General features: G+C 42.8%; 1 protein-coding gene across 5 annotated transcripts in view; it reads left to right on the forward strand.

The window, feature by feature from the left end:
- Window positions 1-19707, forward strand: part of FMNL3 (formin like 3) — a 229453-nt gene that overhangs the window by 144602 nt on the left and 65144 nt on the right. For 3 of the 5 annotated variants that reach the window (XR_011202594.1, XM_069230516.1, XM_069230518.1), the window contains exons 6-9: window positions 831-983; window positions 14385-14496; window positions 16292-16368; window positions 18430-18523. Coding sequence is in view for 4 of the 5 variants with exons in the window: in XM_069230516.1 (XP_069086617.1) it covers window positions 831-983; window positions 14385-14496; window positions 16292-16368; window positions 18430-18523 (436 nt within the window). In the remaining variant the exon portion in view is untranslated. The remainder of the gene's footprint in view (window positions 1-830; window positions 984-14384; window positions 14497-16291; window positions 16369-18429; window positions 18524-19707) is intronic. The other 2 variants (XM_069230517.1, XM_069230519.1) reach the window with 2 other exon arrangements.

Here is a 19707-nt window from a genome sequence, read left to right on the forward strand (position 1 = left end):
ACAAGCTTTTCATTTTTATTTCCATTCAAGTGTCTTTTAACCAGTGGGAACCCAGATTGTCACCGGGTGTTCGAGATCTGAGTGGAGCACACACATCACTACTCTTCATATTTCAATGTGTTTTATTGTCTGCATGGCTTTTTTCTTGAGTGGCATGTGCTCCTTTGCATGCTCTTTCGAATGCTTTGCACCTGCTCTTTCTTTCGAAAAGATGTGTGTCATTGCATGTTGCACACAGGCTTTTCAACTGGGGAGGAGGTGTAGTGTACTCCTTTGCATGTTGCAGCTGCTTCTGTCTTCTAATGCCTGTGCTAGAATGTTTGCAATCCTATTTTTTTTTTCCCCTTATTGTTTTATTGCATGTGTGCTTCTTTTGCAGGATTTCCATGGTTGACTGTCGCAATATCTTCCTTGTAAGGCCTTTTATTGCTTTTTAAATATGCCTTCTTATTTCTGCTTCCACGTGCCTTGCACCGTGAGATACTTTCTGCCTTATAATGCATGCTTTGGTCTTCCAAGTTTACTACTCTCTGCATATTCTGTTCCTGTAAGTTGTATGTCAATTGTGACACTTCCTTTCATGGTCCATTGTAAGTTGCATATGCTGTTTTGTTCAGTCTTTGCTGCTCGCATGTCTGTCTGCTCTCCTGTGGAGTCTGTGGTTAAAATATATTTCACCTGCTTTCCTGTGCTGTCTGTGCTCCATTGCATGCTGCACTAGCTCGGTTTGCGGCGTTGCATGTTGCATCAACTTCCCTCACATGGGGGAGGATATCTCTGCTCCAGGCTGCTTGCAGATGAAGCTTGTTGTGTGTCCTCTTGTGATTCAGGTTTGATTTTGAGGGCCTGGAAAATATGGAGGAAGGAACAGTAGACAAATCGAAACTCTGGAGCAGATCCATCGAGGATCTGCAGAACCCTAGTGCCCTGCCAGCTTCTCTCGGCATCAGCCTCGCTCGCTCTGCTCGGCAGTCTGTGTTACGGTATGTAAGCGCTTGGCTGCTGGTAACTTAATCATCTTCCTGTTGGTGCCTTGTCTGTCAGTTCAGTGCTATGGACTGAATGTACGTTTACTTTACTTGCCTTGCAATGTATCTCCTTGGTATACAGGGTCTCTGGGGTGGTAGGTAAGCACCTATGTTTTATTACTTCCTGTGCGTTTAGGCCCCATGAACTATTGTCTGTACATGATTATGCTAGCTAACCATCATTACATGGGTTTGTTGGTCTTTTAGGCATGGCATGTTGGCTCTTCGATGTAGGTTCCAAGGATATATAATTTCTTGAAATGTGTTTTCTACTTCCAGTTTTACTATTATCTATGTGTTGTGCTTTATTTCTCTGCAGACTGATCCATCGTACTCACCCAAGCCCCCCGTGAGTCAGTCAGACACACAGACTCTGTCTATATAAAGCTGCCTGTATGGGCCTCTCCTTCCTCTTTCCATGACAAGTAAATATAATTACTTGGTATGGCGAGGCCCCATGTGGATTTAATACTTATCATTTTTGCCTGCTGTCTCAACCAGAATGGGTTGCAGAGCTTTGTTGCAGGGGAGTATAACAATTCTGTACCTGTTCCTGAATAGATCCTAGTTTATTATACAAAATCCCTGTGTTTTGGCCACAAATCATCCTTGAAAGTGGGTTTTTTACCCTAGGATACTCTAAATTATATCTCCACATCATCAGCACAATTCAGTAAAAGTGCAGTGTTGGGTTAAAGTCCAGAGGATATCACCATGGCTCTTAAGCATTCACCTGCATTTTTCTGTTGGATTTGTGGAGTCTGCAAGCCCTGCTAGTCAAATGGGTACACCAGTGGGATCACAACACAAAGAGAAGGGCAATGTTCCCCTCCAAGAGTTCAGTATGATTTGTTGGATCAACTATGTAAGTACAAAGGAGCTTGCTAGAGACTTTCTCCTAGACTTCTAACTGCAGAGTCCTCACCTTCTGAATGCCCCCAGGCACCAGACTGGATCCAAATAATTTTCTATAGCAATTCTCTTGTGTGTTGATGGATGTCGTCGTGCGGCTTGGTGTCTGATCCGTCTCACCTGGGCTGTGATGTCAGGCCCGTACATCTTTGCAACCTCCATGCACCAGAATCAGTTCTTTTCTGTCTTTCCCTTCCAACGCAAATCCAGAGGACCTTTCAGTTCTGTCACCTGATAGAACATCTTTTCTCAAAATATTACCAGTGTGCAAGGGACATGTCCCCTCCAAAAAGTACAGGATTAAGCTTTGTTGAGATTGCCACCAACAGATGTCGGTTACAGATACTCTTGATGTCTGTCTTTGTATGTGCTCTAAGCACGACTGAGTGCGGCTGCGGCTCGAAGATGAATGACAAGGCCACCTGCGATTGTGAAGCCAAACTTGATGCAGAACTTGTAAGGCATTCAAAGCATGCCTAGTTCCGGTCAGTGGCATAGAGGCATGCTCTCGAGGCCGATTCTGTGGCTGATTGTTGTTGAAGTCTCAAAGCTTGGGCATGTCAAAAAGTCCCAAAAGCATAAGAAGTCCAAGAGTGACTCCCCTTCATCCAGCCAATCCAACAATTTGAAGTTACACAGTGCCCCAAATTCCTCCAGACAGTGGAGTCATTCCCAGATTTTCAAACCGATTCCAACACTTCTTCCGAAGCACCCCAACTTTTTCGGGTCTTAGGCAACATTTCAACAGCTAAGAGAACTGGAGATGGCCCTTTACAAAATATTTACCAAGAATCTCTTCATCATTTTAATGAAGAACTTTCCGATGTACTAATAGGCACCTGAACAAAACCAACATCTTGGCCTTCTGTCAACAGATAGCAAGGTGGCATAGGCCTGCTCCTGGGGACCTGGATTTTCTGACCCAACATCCTACTCTAGAGAGCCTGGTGATGAAGCCATTTACGAGTAAACTCAATCCCTGTGCATTACCAGACAGGTTACCAGAAAGGGAATTGAAGAGCATGGAAACATTCGTCAATCGTATGTTTTCATTTGCTAGCCTTTCCCTCAGATCTGTCAACATCAGCTTTCTCCTGGGGAAGTACTTACATGTGTTTTGGGACAGAATGGCGGCTGTCTTACCAGCTGCCCCAGATGATAGTTGGTGCACTCTGCAGCACCTCGTTAATGATGGCCAAGATGCTGCAAAGTGCTGCATGTGCATTGGTCTGGACACCACCGACTGTCTGGGCAGGGCATTGGCATTAGTGTGGTGCTTTGGTGCCACACCTGAATTTACCTCCACAAGCTTCTCAAACGATGTCCAGCAATCTTTGATGGACATGCCATTTGATTGCTGTAGACTCTATAGAGCAACGGTGGACTCAACCTTGAAAAGGTTTAGAGAGAGCAAAGCCATTGCACACTCTTTAGGCCTAGCTCTTCGGTTCCCCCAGCATTTTTGCCTCTTTTGAGGCTTTGGTAGGGAATAACCAACATAACGTACCTCAACAACAGAAGCCTCTGTCCTTTGGAGGTGGAGACAGGGGACCAGATCAACACTGTCCAGGCCCTAACCTCCTATCCAACCAACCCACCTACTGCAATTCCCACAAAGCCACTTCTTTCCACCCTCTGCAGCTCATGGTCACCCGATAGAAGGCTGCATCACTTTCTACCTCCACAAGTGGAGGGGCTTCACATCTAACCAGCAGGTGCTCCAGATTGTGGAACACGCTTACTCTCTACCTTTCCTGTCACATTCATGGGTATGTCACCCATACCGCAACACCTTCCGGAGGACCACTTATCCATGCTCCAAGGGAAGGTTCAAGCTCTCTTGGCCAAGAGAGCCAAGGAAAGAGTGCTGACATCAGAGATTGTGACTGGGATGTTATCTCTGTTATTTCCTGATGCTAAAAAAGGACGGATGCTTCCATCCTGTCCTTACTCTGAGCCCTCTTAATTTATTTTTTCAGAAGGACAATTTTACCATGGCACAAGTTCTGCCCACCCTCAATCCAGGAGACAGGATGGTGGAATTTGATCTGCAGGATGACTATTTTCATATCTCCGTTCTGCAATTCCACAGATGTACTTGCAGCTTCAAGTAGGTCAGGAGCATTTTCAGTGCTCCCCTTCCTATTTACCAGAACACCTCTGGTGTTGAGAAAAAGTAATGCTGGTGGGCGCAGCCCATCTGCGTAGGTTGTAAATACTAGTCTTTCCATAGCGTGACGACTGGTTGCTGAAGGTGGGCTCACCTCCAACAGCCTTGAGCCACCTTTAGATGATGGCCAACTTGTTAACATCATTGGGCTTTTGCATCAAAGTGCTGAATTCACACAGGGCTCATTCACAACAGCTCTGGTTCATCTGAACCATCCTGGATACTGTGCTCTTCCAAGCCTTTCTCCGCCTCACAAGTCAAGGACATTCAGGTTATAATTCCAATGTTTTATCCCTTGACCTGGGTCTCAGTGAGAATGGCTCTGAGGCTTCTTGGCCTTCTGTATCTTGCTTGGGAACCACACCAAGTGGAACATTCAGGTTCTGCAGTGTGATCTGAAGTCTCAATAGGTTTAGCACCAGTGGAACTTGGCAGACTTCATCCAGATGTTGGAAGAGACTGAGAACTCTAGGATAGCAGATCCTTTTTATTACCCAGACCCAATGATCATGATGGATGCATCATTGCTGTTTTGGGCAGACCATCTTTGAGTGGTGAAGGTCAGACAACTGGTCTCTGCTGGAGGCTTGCTTCCACATTAATTTGCTGAAGGTGCAAGCTATTCTCTGGGCATTGAAGGCTTTTCCTCCGTTCAAGGGTGGGAATGGTTTCAGGTTCTCACAGCCAACACAACTGTCATGTGGTACTGCAAGAAACAGGCCAGCGTGGTGTCCCCCCACCCCCCTCAACCCGCTCCCCCCACCCCCCAAGTGGAGCCGTACTGGATAGGAGTGTGTGCTACCCAAAACTTCTTCCTATGACTGTATGCCCTCCAATCCTGCTGTCCCTTTGGGAGGACCTCCTGTTGCAGCAAGGAGTTATACACCTGAGCCTGCACAATCTACACCTTCCTGCATGAAGACTGAGCAATGACAGTTGTTGGCTTTCAAAGTTGTTCTCGAAGTAGTTGATGTTGTTCTGGCAGCCAGGCATCCATTCACCAAAACTGTATATTTAGGATGCTGAGAGAAGTTTGTTATCTGGTATTCCTGCTGTAGGATTCAACCCTTACAAGCCAAGCCATCTGGCATCCTAATGGCCTGTCTTTCTCTATCCCAGCAAGGCCTTCCTGTAGCAACAGTTATGGGTTATCTTTTGGACATTTTGGGCTTCTTACGATTGCCAGATCTGCGATCCCTCTTCAAATCACCTGTTGTGATGCTTTTTTGAAAGGATGATCCGCATGTTCCCATCAACACCTTTTGTGATGCTGCAGTGGGACCTTTATTTGGTTCTCACATATGTGATGTTCACACCCAATGCGCAGCTGCTGTCTCCCCCTGCTGACCATAAAACCAATGTTTCTCATCTCCACGGCAAGTGACCAAACTCCAGGCTTTGTCCTTGCAACAACCATACACATCCTTCTTCCAAGACAAGTTGGTCCTTCGGACAAAAGCGGCATTAATGTAGAAGGTAGTCATGACCTTTCACATAAGGCAATCCATCACCTTGCTGGCATTTTAATGCTCCACCTCACGCTCTAAAGACGAGTAAAGGTTCCACCACCTCGACCCCATAGGGCCTTCAGGTTTTACATAGATTGAATGAGCAACTTTTTGTGGGCTTCTCTATAGCAAAAAAAAAAAAAAAAAAAGGCAAAGGGATGCAGAAAAGAACCATCTGAACTGTAAGAGTTCCTGGTCTGTGACATTTTACAAATCCCCCACCTATAGGGACTGATTTGGTATCTATTCACAAGGTGAGGAATTTGCAATTAGAAGGATCTATCAGAAGAAAGTTATTTTATTTTCCTGTGGTGGTGCTTTTTTCTGGTAGAGACCCTATCTAACCGGAGATTTGTCACTGACCCACGATCCTACTCATACTGTGAGATGGGGGCATACCTTTCATAAGCAAGATTCCAATCTAGAGTTCTGCTCATTAACATATTATGGTTTCTGTGGGGCTCGCTATCCAACTGCACGGACAGGGACCAGAAATAAACTTGCATCAGTGCACATATGTGACGTAGGTATAGTGGCCCTGACATCACATCTGGGGTAGAACGGATAAGACCTAGAGCTGTACACAAGCAAGTGAACTGCTTTAGAATGTTTTCCGATCTAGTCTGGTGCCCGAGGCCGTTTACAAGGGGTGAATCTGAAATTAGATAGAGTCCCTGCTAGAAAAAGCATTATAGAAGTAACTTGTTCTTTAAGGCAACACAGGTCCTTCTTTGGATACATGCAGTTGACCCCTAAGGAGGCTTGCTTTCATTGGCCTGTTACTGAATCACATAGTGGTTAGTAGGCAAGAGAACTGTGTGGCATTAAATCTTGATGTGTGATGGGTAGCACATGAAGTTGCTATTGTGGGGAAGAGTATAGTCATTTGCAAGCATCCTACAGTTGGATTAAATTTAGTTTGCTTCACTGTGAATCAGAAGTCGTATGTCCTGTCATTTCACTCAAAGTTCTAAGAATTTATGAACTTCAAACTCATAAGTGGTTGTGTTCGATATATATTTTAAAAATATGAAGTCCTGTACTTCATGTACCTTTTCCTTAGTTTAGAAAGGCTCAGAAATTGTGTTGGTGTTGAGTTGTCCAGGTGTAAAAGGCCAGCCTGCCCTGGTTGGAGAAACAAAGAATCACGTCTCACTCACTCCCTGATACATAAGTTGATCTTGGCCAATGAAGACAACTTCCATATTCTTGATAGTGTCCGTGCATTCCACCCTTCTGTGAAACAGATTGATACTGCTTCTCTCTCAGCTTCCATCTTGAAGTGTATTGGTCAGGTAAGCATAAGTACCTTTGCATACCAATACTCTTATATTGAGAAGTCTGGTACACAGGGTGGTCCTGTTGGCTCAGTGGTCTGGAGCGCTGGAGGAGGTAGGCATAGACTTTGCACAGTGCAGTATTGTCCCATCTTCTTCACACATTGCTTAAAGAGCCTCTGAAAATTCGGACCTCATCACTTGCCACATGATGTCCCACTTGGCATTGAGGTTTTTGTGCCTTAAACAGTATATCATCTCCACGTTTGCTGGCACTCGGTTGTCCTGCCTCCGCTCAATTGACCCTCACGGTTCAGAGTGAACAAAACCGTATTCTTTTTCCTCTGTGTATCAAGGCAGAACCAAAGCTGTTAAACCATCCAGTAGACTTATTGCAGAAGGTTTTGTCCAATGTCAAACTTACTTAATCCAACCAAATTTATTAGAATTGTTAGTCTGCAACTTCAAGGCTGTCTTCAGGACAATGGCCTGCTCAACCCCAATCCATGAAAGATGCAGACCTGGAAGGGGATAGAATTCTCCCGATTGGCACACACGGATGAACTGCATCACATAGCAGAGGACTACGGTGTCTAAAATAATAATCTTTTAGATCTGTCAGTGCCATTTGTCACAGTTCTAAATACCATCATACTGAGCAGCTGAAATAGCAGCACATTGGAGGTACAGTGACGAGAAACCATGGAGTTTGATTACTGTCCAGATGTTTTATGCCAGCTCCATGGTCCTGTCTCTTTGGTCAGAATCCGGGCCATTCTTGTAAATGATGATTTTTAACACTGAGCAGTCTGATTGGAATGGCTGAAAAGTCCTGCTGCCACGAACTCGGAATACTCGGGTGTATGAGCATGATATTGCTGTATCAATTTTCTCCCACAGTCCTCGTTACTTTAGTGGTTGACCCAGGACGTCCCATCAGTATTTCTTAATTTGCATTCAGTTACTGCAAAATGCAAGGGGGGGGGGGGTCTGTCTGTCTGTCTGTCTGTCTGTCTGTCTGTCTGTCTGTCAACTGCAGCAGGGTGACGTTCAGTGCCTTCCAGCTTGTAACAGCTTAAAGTTTGTTGTACTTAGCATGGTGTGTACATTTCTTTATGGAATTCTCATCACCTTTCTTGGCAATAGCTTCAAACAATGTGTGCTCTCCTCGTCAGTCATGCTTTCAGCTTCAAACCGTACCTACCATTCAAGCTGCTTGCTTTGAATTTCTTTCCTCTTCAAAAACAGAGCATTAAGTTATTTGCATCCTGTTAAATGGAATATTTTACTGTGAAATAGCATCAGTTCATTGTCACACTTACAATTGCATCATTTCGTGATCAGTGTTTCGTTTTAATTAAGTTCAATGTTTACTGGTGCAAACTAAAAGAACAGAAACACTTTTAAATGCACGTAAAATGAAACATATTTCCGAAGGTGCCACTAATCAAATGCATGTGCAAAAACAACACATGATAGACAGAATGCAGAACAAATCAAACATTCACCCCCAGTCACAGATCTGGGTTTGATCTATCATTTTTTTTGCTTGCCATGCCATTCCAGTTTTCACCCAGCCATATGCAAATCAGTCTTGACACTGGAAACAGTCCAGCCATAGCTGCCAGGCCAGGTCCTTTCTGGACCAGAAACAAGCATCCTGGGACCGGTTTCAGGGTATCACCCTTCATCAGCCAGGCTAGCTTGAATCTGGTGGCATAGCAAGCCCGGGATCCCACGACTGGGCATACCTTTCACACCTAGGGCAACAAGTGCAAAAGCACCACATGATGGACAGAATGCAGAACAAATCAAACATTCACCCCCAGTCTCAGGGTTGGGTCTAAACTGGGGTGGCATTGTGAGCAAAAGAACTGGTGGATTAACCCCAGATCTGTGACTTGGGGGGGGGGGAAGAATGTTGATTGGTTCCGCATTCCATCCATCATTTGTGTTTGTTTGCTTTTGTCGCACTAATCAAATGCAGTCAAAGAAGGTAACTTATACCCCTAACCCAAAACTCTTAAACCTATTTGCAAACCTTTAACCTATGTCCCAAATCCTTGTCCTGTACCTTACGCCTTATATACTGGACCTTTAACTCCTATCCCATGACCCAATAGTCTTTGCTGTGCCCAATACCCTTAATCCTACAACATGGTCGCAAGAATTATTCAACACGGAGGACCTAATTATGTGTCATGGTTGACTTGTTTATGCGGCAAGAAAAGGCTAATTGCGTGGAATAATGTGGTACAATTTGTGGTGGTGTTACTTCGTTACTTCACATTTTTACACGTTGACACTATCTGGGAAAAAGTTTCACATAATTAGCATCAGTTTAACATACAAATACGAATATAAGCAACCGAACGATGACCAGTTGACACTTGGAAGGGCCTAACACTGTATAGCAACACGTTTTCAAATTTTTTAGTAACTTTTGGTCTGTTTAACTAAAAATAATTTTTTTGGTTGAAATCTGCAAATTATGCAGCAGATGATGGATTATATGGCAAATGCAGTAAATCCATAATTATGTGGAAAACGAAGTTTATCGGTCTGAATCACACCGATAACTCTTAACTCATAACCCCTCAGCTCCTATACCCTAAACCTCAATTCTACATCCAAGCCATCACCCCTTTTTACTTAACACAATACTTCTAACCATATCCTCTTATCCCCAGATCCTAACTCCATATCCCTACCTCTACACCCCAAACATTTAAACCTTAACCTTGCTATATCTCAAATCTCTAAATCTATACCCAGCCCCTTAATCTTTTAACCTTAACCACCTAACAGTAATTCTGTACTTTTGACCCCTATAAGCTGTGCGTGGTCTTAAGGCTATACCCATAACCCTATATGCCAAACCATTAACTCGGTGTCCCATAACCTTAAAACTATACTTTAAACCATATACCCTTAATTCACAGCCTCATACTTTTAAATCCTATACCCCTAACTGTTTATTCCTAACCCAATACCGCAATCCCTTAATACCATGTCTCATCCCCTTATGCCAATACCCCAACTCATAACAAGTAACCCTGATACTGTTACGTCTCTAGTCTAAACAATTATCACAGACCCCATCACCTCTTTTGCAATGCCCTTACTTCAGTATGTTTTGCCAAAAAACACCCTAAACTCTTAACTTGCCCCTTTCACGCTGCCTTTACTGCCATATATTTTGAGAACAACCCCTTTGTGATATGTTCCTTTTTCGAAGTGTTTAAAATTAGAACTAGTACAGGGATGTGGAATTCCTATCGCCCGGGACATCTTGTTTGGGGTCAAGGGCAACAAGTTTTTATGTTTACTTTGTCCTTGGGACAAGTAGGCCCAACCCTCTGCAGCACAAACCCTTTGGCTGCCTGTTTACAGAGAGTGGAACTCTCTGCAGTTGAGGTAATGGGTTTCCAAAAGATAATGCTGTTCGAACTTGTATTTATGGTTCATTATTTGAAAGCCTTAATTATTAGGGTGAGTGCTGTAAATAAATGTTTTAAGGTCACACTTCACTACTGACGTTGGTTCCAGTACAAAAAAAAAAAAAAACGTGTATACACATGTTTGAAAAGTTTAGGCTATGAGGCTAAGTATAATGCTCCCAGAATGCTCTCTGATTAGATGCAAATGAAGTGTCATTTAGTAAAATGTGTTGATGCATGCTAGTATTTCCCAAAAATATTTCTAATGGAAAATCAGTGTAACCATTTTCAACACGAATATGGGAAGCATGAAAATAAACAAACACTGACAAAGCCAACTGGTCTGACATATTTTTATAAGTCTTTTAGTTTCATCAATGCGTGTCTTGTTTTGACATGGCTTTTGTAACACTTTATTGTTGTGGGAGCTACCAGGCCCTCAACATTGTAACAAACACTGGCAAAAAAAAAAAAAAAAGTTTTTGAACTCTAAAAGCACACGTTGCCACCAGTGGCATAACAAAGGCCCCGCAGCCGCCCTCCAGGGGGGCCCTTCAGCACAGCACCTGCCCTGAGTGAGTCTGGAGAGGGGGCTCCTCCATGTTCTTTGCAAAGGGGCACCCTCCAGTTTCGTTACGTCACTGATTGCCACTGTAGTTCCTGACACTGAACAAAACTACTTTGTGTGCCAATATGCTCCTTGTGGAAGAGCAGAATGCGATCACTCACAGTAAAGCCAGACGAAAAAGAGAGAAATAGAAGTTTAATAAAAACAAAATGTCTTTGTTAACACCAGACCTAATTAGGGACCAAGACCCACATGTAGGTAGCTTTTTGCATGTCGCAAACAGCGACATTCGCTGGTTGCGACGTGTAAAAAGCACATTGCGATGCACAAACCCACTTTTGCAATTCAGTAACCTGGTTACCGAATCGCAAAACGGGTTTGCGACTCGCTATTAAGAAGGGGTGTTCCCTTCTTAATTGCGACTCGCAGTGCAATGTAGGATTGTTTTGTGACCGCGGGCGCAAACCAATCGAAGTTTGCACCCATTTCAAATGGGTGCTAACACTTTCGCAAAAGGGAGGGGGTCCCCATGGGACCCCTTCCCCATTGTGAATGTCACTGTAAAAAAAAAATCAGTGCAAACGTTTCATTTTTTGTTTTTGTAATGCATCTCGTTTTCCTTTAAGGAAAGCAGTCACAGACATGGTGGTCTGCTGTCTCCAGCAGGCCACCATCCCTGTGAGGGCCGCTATTCACAAGGGGGTCGCAAATTGCGACCCACCTCATGATTATTCACTAGGTGGGCATTTGCGAAGCCCTTGCGAATCACAGATGGTGTCAGGGACACCATCCTACATTCGGATTTGCGACTCGCAATTTGCGGGTCGCTCTGACTCGCAATTTGCGGGTCGCAAATCTGAACCTACCTACATGTGGCCCCAAATTCTTAAAGAAAGTCACAAAAGTGCACCCATGGTATATGTCGTACCCCTATAAAATATTTGTGAACTGTATTTTAGCATGGGTAAATACGCATGTGTAGATTTGCTCATGTGAAAATCTATTGAGCATTTGCAAGTTAATTTTCCCTCCGGCCACTTTCTTCCCAACCCTGGAAGAAGTTTTAATTCTGCCATTGTCAGGAGTAAATGTCCAACCTTTCTTATTATGGGAAAATATTAGAGAGAAGCTGGTGAAAATCCTTAAAACATGCAGGTTAGTAGGTTTGCAGACTCAAAGGCATTCCAGCCCTGGAACTATTGCTTACTGCTTCCTCCAGCCCCAGTATGCAGATCTGCAGAAAGGTGGCAAAATAAGGAAATTGCTACAGTGGGGATTGAAACTGCAAGTATTCAAGCCCTACTATGGTAGTAGCCCTGGCATAATCAGAGAGGCTATTATCAGAGCTCTTACATAATGAGATTGCTGCCATAATTTGTCGCCACACTACATGGCACCAAAGGGACAAGTAGATCTTTTTACAGGACAAGTAGATTTGAGAAGCAACCTGTCCCCTGGGCAAGTAGATATTTTAATAAATTCTACACCCCTGTAGTAATTGAATAGTGTGTGTGTGTGTGTGCTTTTTTTTTTCTTTTTTTAAGTTGTTGCGGTGATACCACTTTTCCACGGGATAGTATTGTGTCAATTCAGACAGTGGCATTCTGAATTTAGCATCGGATAGCTGATATGTTGCTTCCATTCAGTACCGTTCCGTGAAGCCTTAGTTATCCTATATGCTCTTAGAAAAAGAGGCTGTCGCAACAAAGGGTGTCCCGGTATTTACATTAAAGATCACTGTTCTCAAGGATACGCGCAGTAGGAAGTTCCTTGTACAGTCCAGCTTTATATGCAGAATACTTTCCTGAAGAGGAGTGTTTTTAAGTTTCTTCCTGGGAACTATGTGAAAACCAATAATGCCAAATTGAAGAACACCACAATGCCTACCCCATAATCTTTAAACCATATCAACACATATATTGTTGTTAATGTTTATCCATAGTACAAAAACCGTAATCAATAATTAGTTTATGTAGAAAATGTAGACTCTAAGCCCTAAACTTACTGCAAGCCTGTCCTTCAACCCTTTCACTTACCTTAATGACATCACTAATGTGTAAGAACAACTTTGTTTTAAAGAATACCTAGGTTTTCTCTTTCCACTTCCTACGTCTAAACTGACCTACAGACCACGATCAATACGTTACAGACCAACCTTATCAAACACAACCAACACACTTCCAATAGCTTAAATTGGGACTGTGACCTGAAGTCTAACAGCGTTCCACACTCAACACCAGACCCCATTGTTCCAGTGTGATCTAGAAACGGTCATATTCGAACAGCACACGCTAAACGGAGCCTCCACAGCATCATGTGCACTTTCACGCTTCATGCAGACATACACCGTACAATCCCACATTTTTGCATTATCCTAACACATAAGCACATCATAAGAAACTGTGGACAACTGATCCCCCTCCCCAATCGAAAGAAAGCAGAAAGTCCTTTGGCACACCCCTCTTCACACCTAAAACCAGCCCAAAAAAGATCCTCCTAGCTCCGACTCCTTTTACTTTCAGCATAACTCAGTACAAATCACATCCAGCAGTGCACAGACTCTCCCCTAACCACTTGCAATCAAACGACAACAAAACAGTAGTCACAATGAAACAAGTGTGTTTCAATCCAACTGATGGCCTTCCAGGATCCCCACGAAATGGTGCCTCACTCAAGAATGCACTGTGGAGCTAATCAATAATGGTGAGCGCTAAACATATTCAAGTAACATATCAAAGGCAACCATACTGCAGATCTGTACCACTACCCTCACCCTTATGAGAAACGTATTCTTTCCTTTACCCACTCCTAATCTTAATACCAACCCTTTTTAGTTAAATGTAAATTTTTCTTCCAATTTTTTTTTTTAAAAAAAGCTTTTTCGGTTGCTTATTACCCTTCTTAATTATGGAATTTATTCATTTTTGTTTTGTATTTCTTTGTTGTGCTTTCTTCATTTTCACATAATGCCTGTTCTAGAAGTGCTTCATTTGTTGGAGCTTCTATCAATATGGCTCTGTGAGGACCTCCAGGTTTTAGATGGGCCTCGGGAGAAGCGCATTGATACAAAGTCTTTCCTTCCATGCCTTGTTTAAGCCGGTAACATGAACATTTTTTCAGAATTAGTGTTTTTGAGTGGGTAGTCTGTCATAATAAAAAATCTTGTTCTCCGTTGCAGAGGAAACTACCTTGCATTTCCTGCTGCCTAGGCTCTGAGTTTGTGTTGTCTCTTCGCTACTGTTTCACTATTGGTATTGCCCCCTTGTCTCCTTGCACATTGTTGTTCTTGGGCAGTGTGGCGCTTTTACCAAGTCATGTTGTGTTACTGATGCCCTTTGGCTTTTTAATGTATTTTTCCTCTTTTTTTCTCTCAGCCTTTCATAGTCTTCCTTAAGCATGAAGCACAGAGGGACCACTCCCTCTCACCTTCCTTATCCAGCAGTAACTAACTACACAGTGTTGTTCTGCCTTACCCCCACAGCAGCTACAACACGCTCCCTGACAGGAAGGCGCTGAAAAATTCACGATTGGTGAGCCAGAAGGATGACGTGCATGTCTGTATCATGTGCTTAAGAGCCATCATGAACTATCAGGTACTTATCGGTATTTGCACTAAGTGTGTCTCTGGTGGTGGGCACATTGTTACTGTATTAGATGTGGATTGTGCATGAGCTGATAACCCAGGAAGCAATGGGTGCCACATTTTGACTTGCTAAGTGAGTGTATGAAGATAATCTGGAAGGGAAGAAGGACTTTTATCACTGTCGTTGCTCTCATTGACTTGGCTGGATCTTAATACAAAATCCTGGTAGCTTGGATTCAAAATGCTGGTTGAATGTCGATATTAAATGCAAGTTTGCGCTACTTTACCTTCTGGTGTCTTGGAAGTTGATGATCAGTGTGGTTTGGTTGGACACCATTGTGAAATGCTCGGTTGCTGGATTTTAAATGCTGGTTGATTCAACATCCTTGTTTAAATTCTATTGAGTGGGTATGGATGTTAAAATCTGATTGGTTGGCTGCCAGTGTTGAATGCCGATTGGTGGAGTATCATTTTTAAACACTGGTTGTCGATCTTTTAATGGAATGCTGGTTGACTAGATTTTAAATGATGGCTTGTTGGATATTGATATCAAATGATGTTTGGTTGAATGTTGGCATTAAATTCTGGATTGCTGGAACACAATATGACATAATTTTTACTTAGAAGTACATATTAAATGCTGGTTGTTTGAGTGTCAGTATTAAATACAGGTTTGTTGTATGTTAAATGCTTGGATATTGAATGGTGGTGTTCCTCTTCCTGTGGCTGTCCCTCACCTGGAGCGTAATTCCTTTACCATCCCCAAGATACAGTGACTTGTGTCTTCCACTACTTACGTTCAGGTCACCACATATTTTCTTTTTTTTTTACTAGGACTCCATTAGTATGCACATGTTTTCTTACTCTCTCTCTTGTGTTGCGTATCTGCCATGAATCCCCACCCTCTACTTTCACTGTCTCCTCCCTTGCGGCGTCCAGCTTGCCTGTAGCTTCCTCCCCCACTTTCTGCTTTCTTTTGCTTGCTTTATTATTTTATTTTTTTAACCCTCTCCCCTCCCCTACCTCCCCTGTTGCTGCCCTGCAGAACTCAGTTGTTTCTGTTGCTTGGTGGCAGTGACTTCCTAACCAGTCCCCCTGCTGCTCCCTGTCCCTTTTTATTATGTTTTGTCTGTTTAATTTGATTTTTGTTTTAATTTTTGATGGGGCTGGCAGATGCATTTTGAACAGGTATGCACACCTTTCTTTATGCACTTTCCAGCATGTTTTCTTAGAAAGGTACAGCTCTAACATTGGCGCCCAGCATCTTGGGGACAGTAAATGAAATGCACACAACGAGCAAGTGCAAATTATTTAATATTTTGCTGGAGCTTTTTAAAAAAACCTTTTTATTTTTTATTTTGTGGATGCTGCTCTGCTTTGGCCAACACACATTATTTTCCGTGTGCTAATGCAGAACAGCATTGGCAAAAAGCATTGGCAAAGTCAAAAGGTCGGGTAACCCCATTGAATGGCGACACTTCTTGGCTTTACCAATGCTTGTTTTAAATGAAGCTTGGATGCACATGTTAAATGCTGGCTGGCTTGGTGTCTGGGAAATGTTGGTTGATTGAATGGACTTCTGTGTTAAATTCTTGTTGATGGAATGTCTCAATTTTAAATGATGGTTCGATGGATCATAGTGTTAAAACTACTTGTTGATTGTATTTAACTGTTAACCGGTTGTTTTTTTGTGTATTTTAAATGCAGCTTGGTTGATTGGCTGTAGTTGTGAAATTTGGTTTTGCAGGAAATTCTTAAAGAAAATAGGTCATAATTTTCACTTTCTGGTTTTCTCGCTTCTTCAGTATGGATTCAACTTGGTCATGTCTCATCCTCATGCTGTCAACGAAATCGCGCTCAGCCTAAACAATAAGAATTTGAGGTGAGCTTGACTCTACCTCTTACTTTAAGAGCTCTCCTCTTGAACTGCTCGGATTTCCCTTCACAGAAATACTTTTCTTTCTGTACTGCTCTGCCTTGCTTACTCCTCCTTTAAAAGAGTCCTCTTGAGTTTGTTTTTCCAGACTTCTTCTCCTGGAGTCTTGTGTTTGTGTGCCCCAGTCAGATTGTGGCAAAATGGATGCCTTGAGGCAGAAGCGTCTTTGCCAAACTATGAGAGTTCACCAGAGAGCCGGGCATTTCTCGCATTTGGTGCATCACCATCATTGGCTGTTGAGTGTTTTTAAATACCTCACGGCTCATGGACAGAAACCCCCTTTTTGTGACCCCAATATTACTTGGATTTACGACGTACATTGATCTAGTAGCAAAACAAATGTGAGAAGCTGTGATCTATTTGAGAGCTACAATGCTACATTGGTAGTAGCTGTGTAGTATACAAATGCTAGCTAACATATCAAAATATAAATCTATAGAAATTGTGTATAGGACTGTGCCAAGCCATACGGTGTTCAAGTCCTGCGCAAAAGTAACATAATCTCAAAATAATAATGTTTAAAAGTTTTCTGTTTTGCAGTCGTAGACTTGTTTTACAAAAGGGGGGGGGGTCACAGTTGGTAAGGATTTGTGCCTGAGAAATCCAGTAGGCATTCAATCACCATAATTAAACTGTGTAAAATCACACGTATGAGCCCTAGAGGTTAACCACTGAGAACCTTCTGTGAGGGCAGGTGATTTTGTCCCTCCCAAGGGACTGGAGCAGCATTACAAATCTTCATAGACCATTGTTTTCATTTACAATAAGTTCATTTATTTGCCTTCCATTTTGAGTCGGCAGATCTGCTGTACTTCGAAGAATGGGTTCCTGGAGACCCACTTGAGACTCCTTGTCAGACCTGGTGAGGATTTATACATCCCTGTGCAACCCAGATGTCACTTACCGTGATATAAATGCTGGAGATGTTGATAACAAAAAGGTTGAATTTAAATTCAGAAACTAATAAATTGAGGCTGTCTTGCAATCAGGAGCCTGCTTTGTTGTTGTGTGTGCCTAAATATCAGTAAGCTAAAGACCCTTCCTTAACTGATAGGTGCCTTAGTATCCTTGACTAGAGAATCGTGCCTCACATCATGAGTGCCAAACCATCTCTTGGTTTGGGAAGTTGTGTTCCTTGTGGATTGCTCACTGTCACTAATAGGTTGAGCCCTCCGCAGCTAGTGAGTGGCTCGGGGCATATCAGATCATCAACCTTCCTCACCTTTTGGGTTCCTCACTCGCCTGGTGGCACCTGAGTGCTGAATGAACTTTTCTTGCTTCTGCTGTGCGTAGTTTTGATTTAAAACCAGTTGAACAAAAACCTAATCAAATCTGGGTTTTCCACCTTTACTGCACGATAGTCAGCATTTTCCTTCCTTTTTTTTAACACATTTGCTTCCTTTTTTTGTCCACTTCTCTGTCCTTGTTTTCCTGTCTGACCTTCCTGGTTTCCCCACCTGTCCTTTTGGTTTTGCTCTCTATCCTTCCTGGTTGCCTGATCGCTTCTCTTGTTTTCCATGCGTCCTGTCTGGTTTACCATTGGTTTTGCCACGCCACCTCCTGGTTTACCAGATTTCGTGTCTGTTTTCACACTTGTCCTTCCTGTTGTGCAATGGATTCTTCATTTTCCCACCTGTCCGTCCTGATTTTGGTTCCAATTTCGCACATTTGTTCCCTGGGTTTGGAGTTATATAATTTGTCATTCCTGATTTCCTCCCTGATGATCTGGTTGAACCCACCTGTCTAGTCTGTCCTTCCAGGCTTTTCAACAAGCACTACTTGATTTACCTGTCGTTCCTTCCTTACCAGCCTTTCTTTTTTTTTTTTCCCCCTCCTGGCCTTACTTGCTTGTTATCCTATTTTTGACGGTCTTCACATTTTAAGCTCTGTCTCTATCCTATAGAGATGCCTGGCTCAGGGGTTGCATGGGTGCTGCTCTTAGCCTAACATCTTTGGTACTCATTGCTTTATAAGCAAGCAGACGCGTTGCATTTTTGTTCTCCACAGGACAAAGGCCCTGGTGCTGGAGCTGCTGGCTGCGGTCTGCCTGGTGAGGGGAGGACATGAAATCATCTTAGCAGCCTTTGATCACTTCAAAGAGGTAACACATTGACACTGCACAGGCCTGCGTCTTCTATGATAAAATGGGATTGGTGAGGAAGGAACTACTGTAAAGAGTAAGGATGTATGAAAGGAGGGATGGGGCACTAGAGGAAATTGTGGAAATGCACGGTGTCATTGAATAAGGTATAAGATGAGAAAATAATTGCTGGTGTGTGTTATCGTGAAGGGAAGAAAAGAGTTGCTTCTTTAATAGGGAGAGAAGAACTGGCATGAGTTTGCGACTGGAAGTGTAGTGTGTCAGTGATTGAGGTGGAATTAGTAAGTGTCGATGTGTGATAGTGAGGGGAGGGATGTGCTTGGGGTTCCTGATTGCCAAGAAGTTAATTGTGATCTTGCGGTGTAGTGTAGTGAAGCGAAGGAGAATTGTGTTTGAGGGAGAGTTAAAAAAATGTTGGTGTGTAGTTGACTAAAAAAGAGGCAAAATTAGGTTGTCTGAGAGAGATTAATAATGGTTGGTGTGGGGTTGCGCGAAGGGAATTTGGGTTAACTTGTCTATAATTAAGCGAGAAGAAGCAGGAAATTGATCACTGATGCTCCTTTCTTCTCCTCAGGTGTCCCATTGTACAGCTCGCTTAGGCTCTCCTACCACTTAGGTGGTACGAAGGAGACAGTCGTATATTGTGGGGATGGACAGTTCAAGGAGCTCACAATTACATGGAGGGCTTCAGTATTGTTTTACAATCTTTACCCTCAAACTCTACTGATGATTTACTTTTATACTCTAGGGAGGATGATCATATTCTTAAGTATTAACAAAGTGTTTTTTTTGTTTCTTGTTTTTTTGTTTTTTTTACTAGTTTTGTCAGACAATTGTGTTTTAGTGTCTATTTCAGTTACTATGCTTTTTATTCCTAAATCGGCCTCTTATGGCTGGGCATCACTCAGGTTCTAAATGAGTATTGTTGTGGGATAACAGTTTGTTTTGGCATATTGGTGTTGTTACATCGAAATGGAGCTCTAAGGTTGTGGTAATCATACTCTTGTGACAAAAAAAAAGCTCTCTTTTAACTGCATTTGTGTATTAACAGAGCTTGTTTATAGGGCGACAGAGTTATGTTTTGAGTGTGACTGGTCTGTGTTCTTAATGAGTTGCATTATAGCTTAACTGTTCTCTTATAACCTAACCAAATTTTGTTTGTAACTGTCAACTTGTATCATAGC

This window comes from Pleurodeles waltl, chromosome 4_2, assembly GCF_031143425.1.
Source record: "Pleurodeles waltl isolate 20211129_DDA chromosome 4_2, aPleWal1.hap1.20221129, whole genome shotgun sequence".
Taxonomy (NCBI): Eukaryota; Metazoa; Chordata; class Amphibia; order Caudata; family Salamandridae; genus Pleurodeles; species Pleurodeles waltl.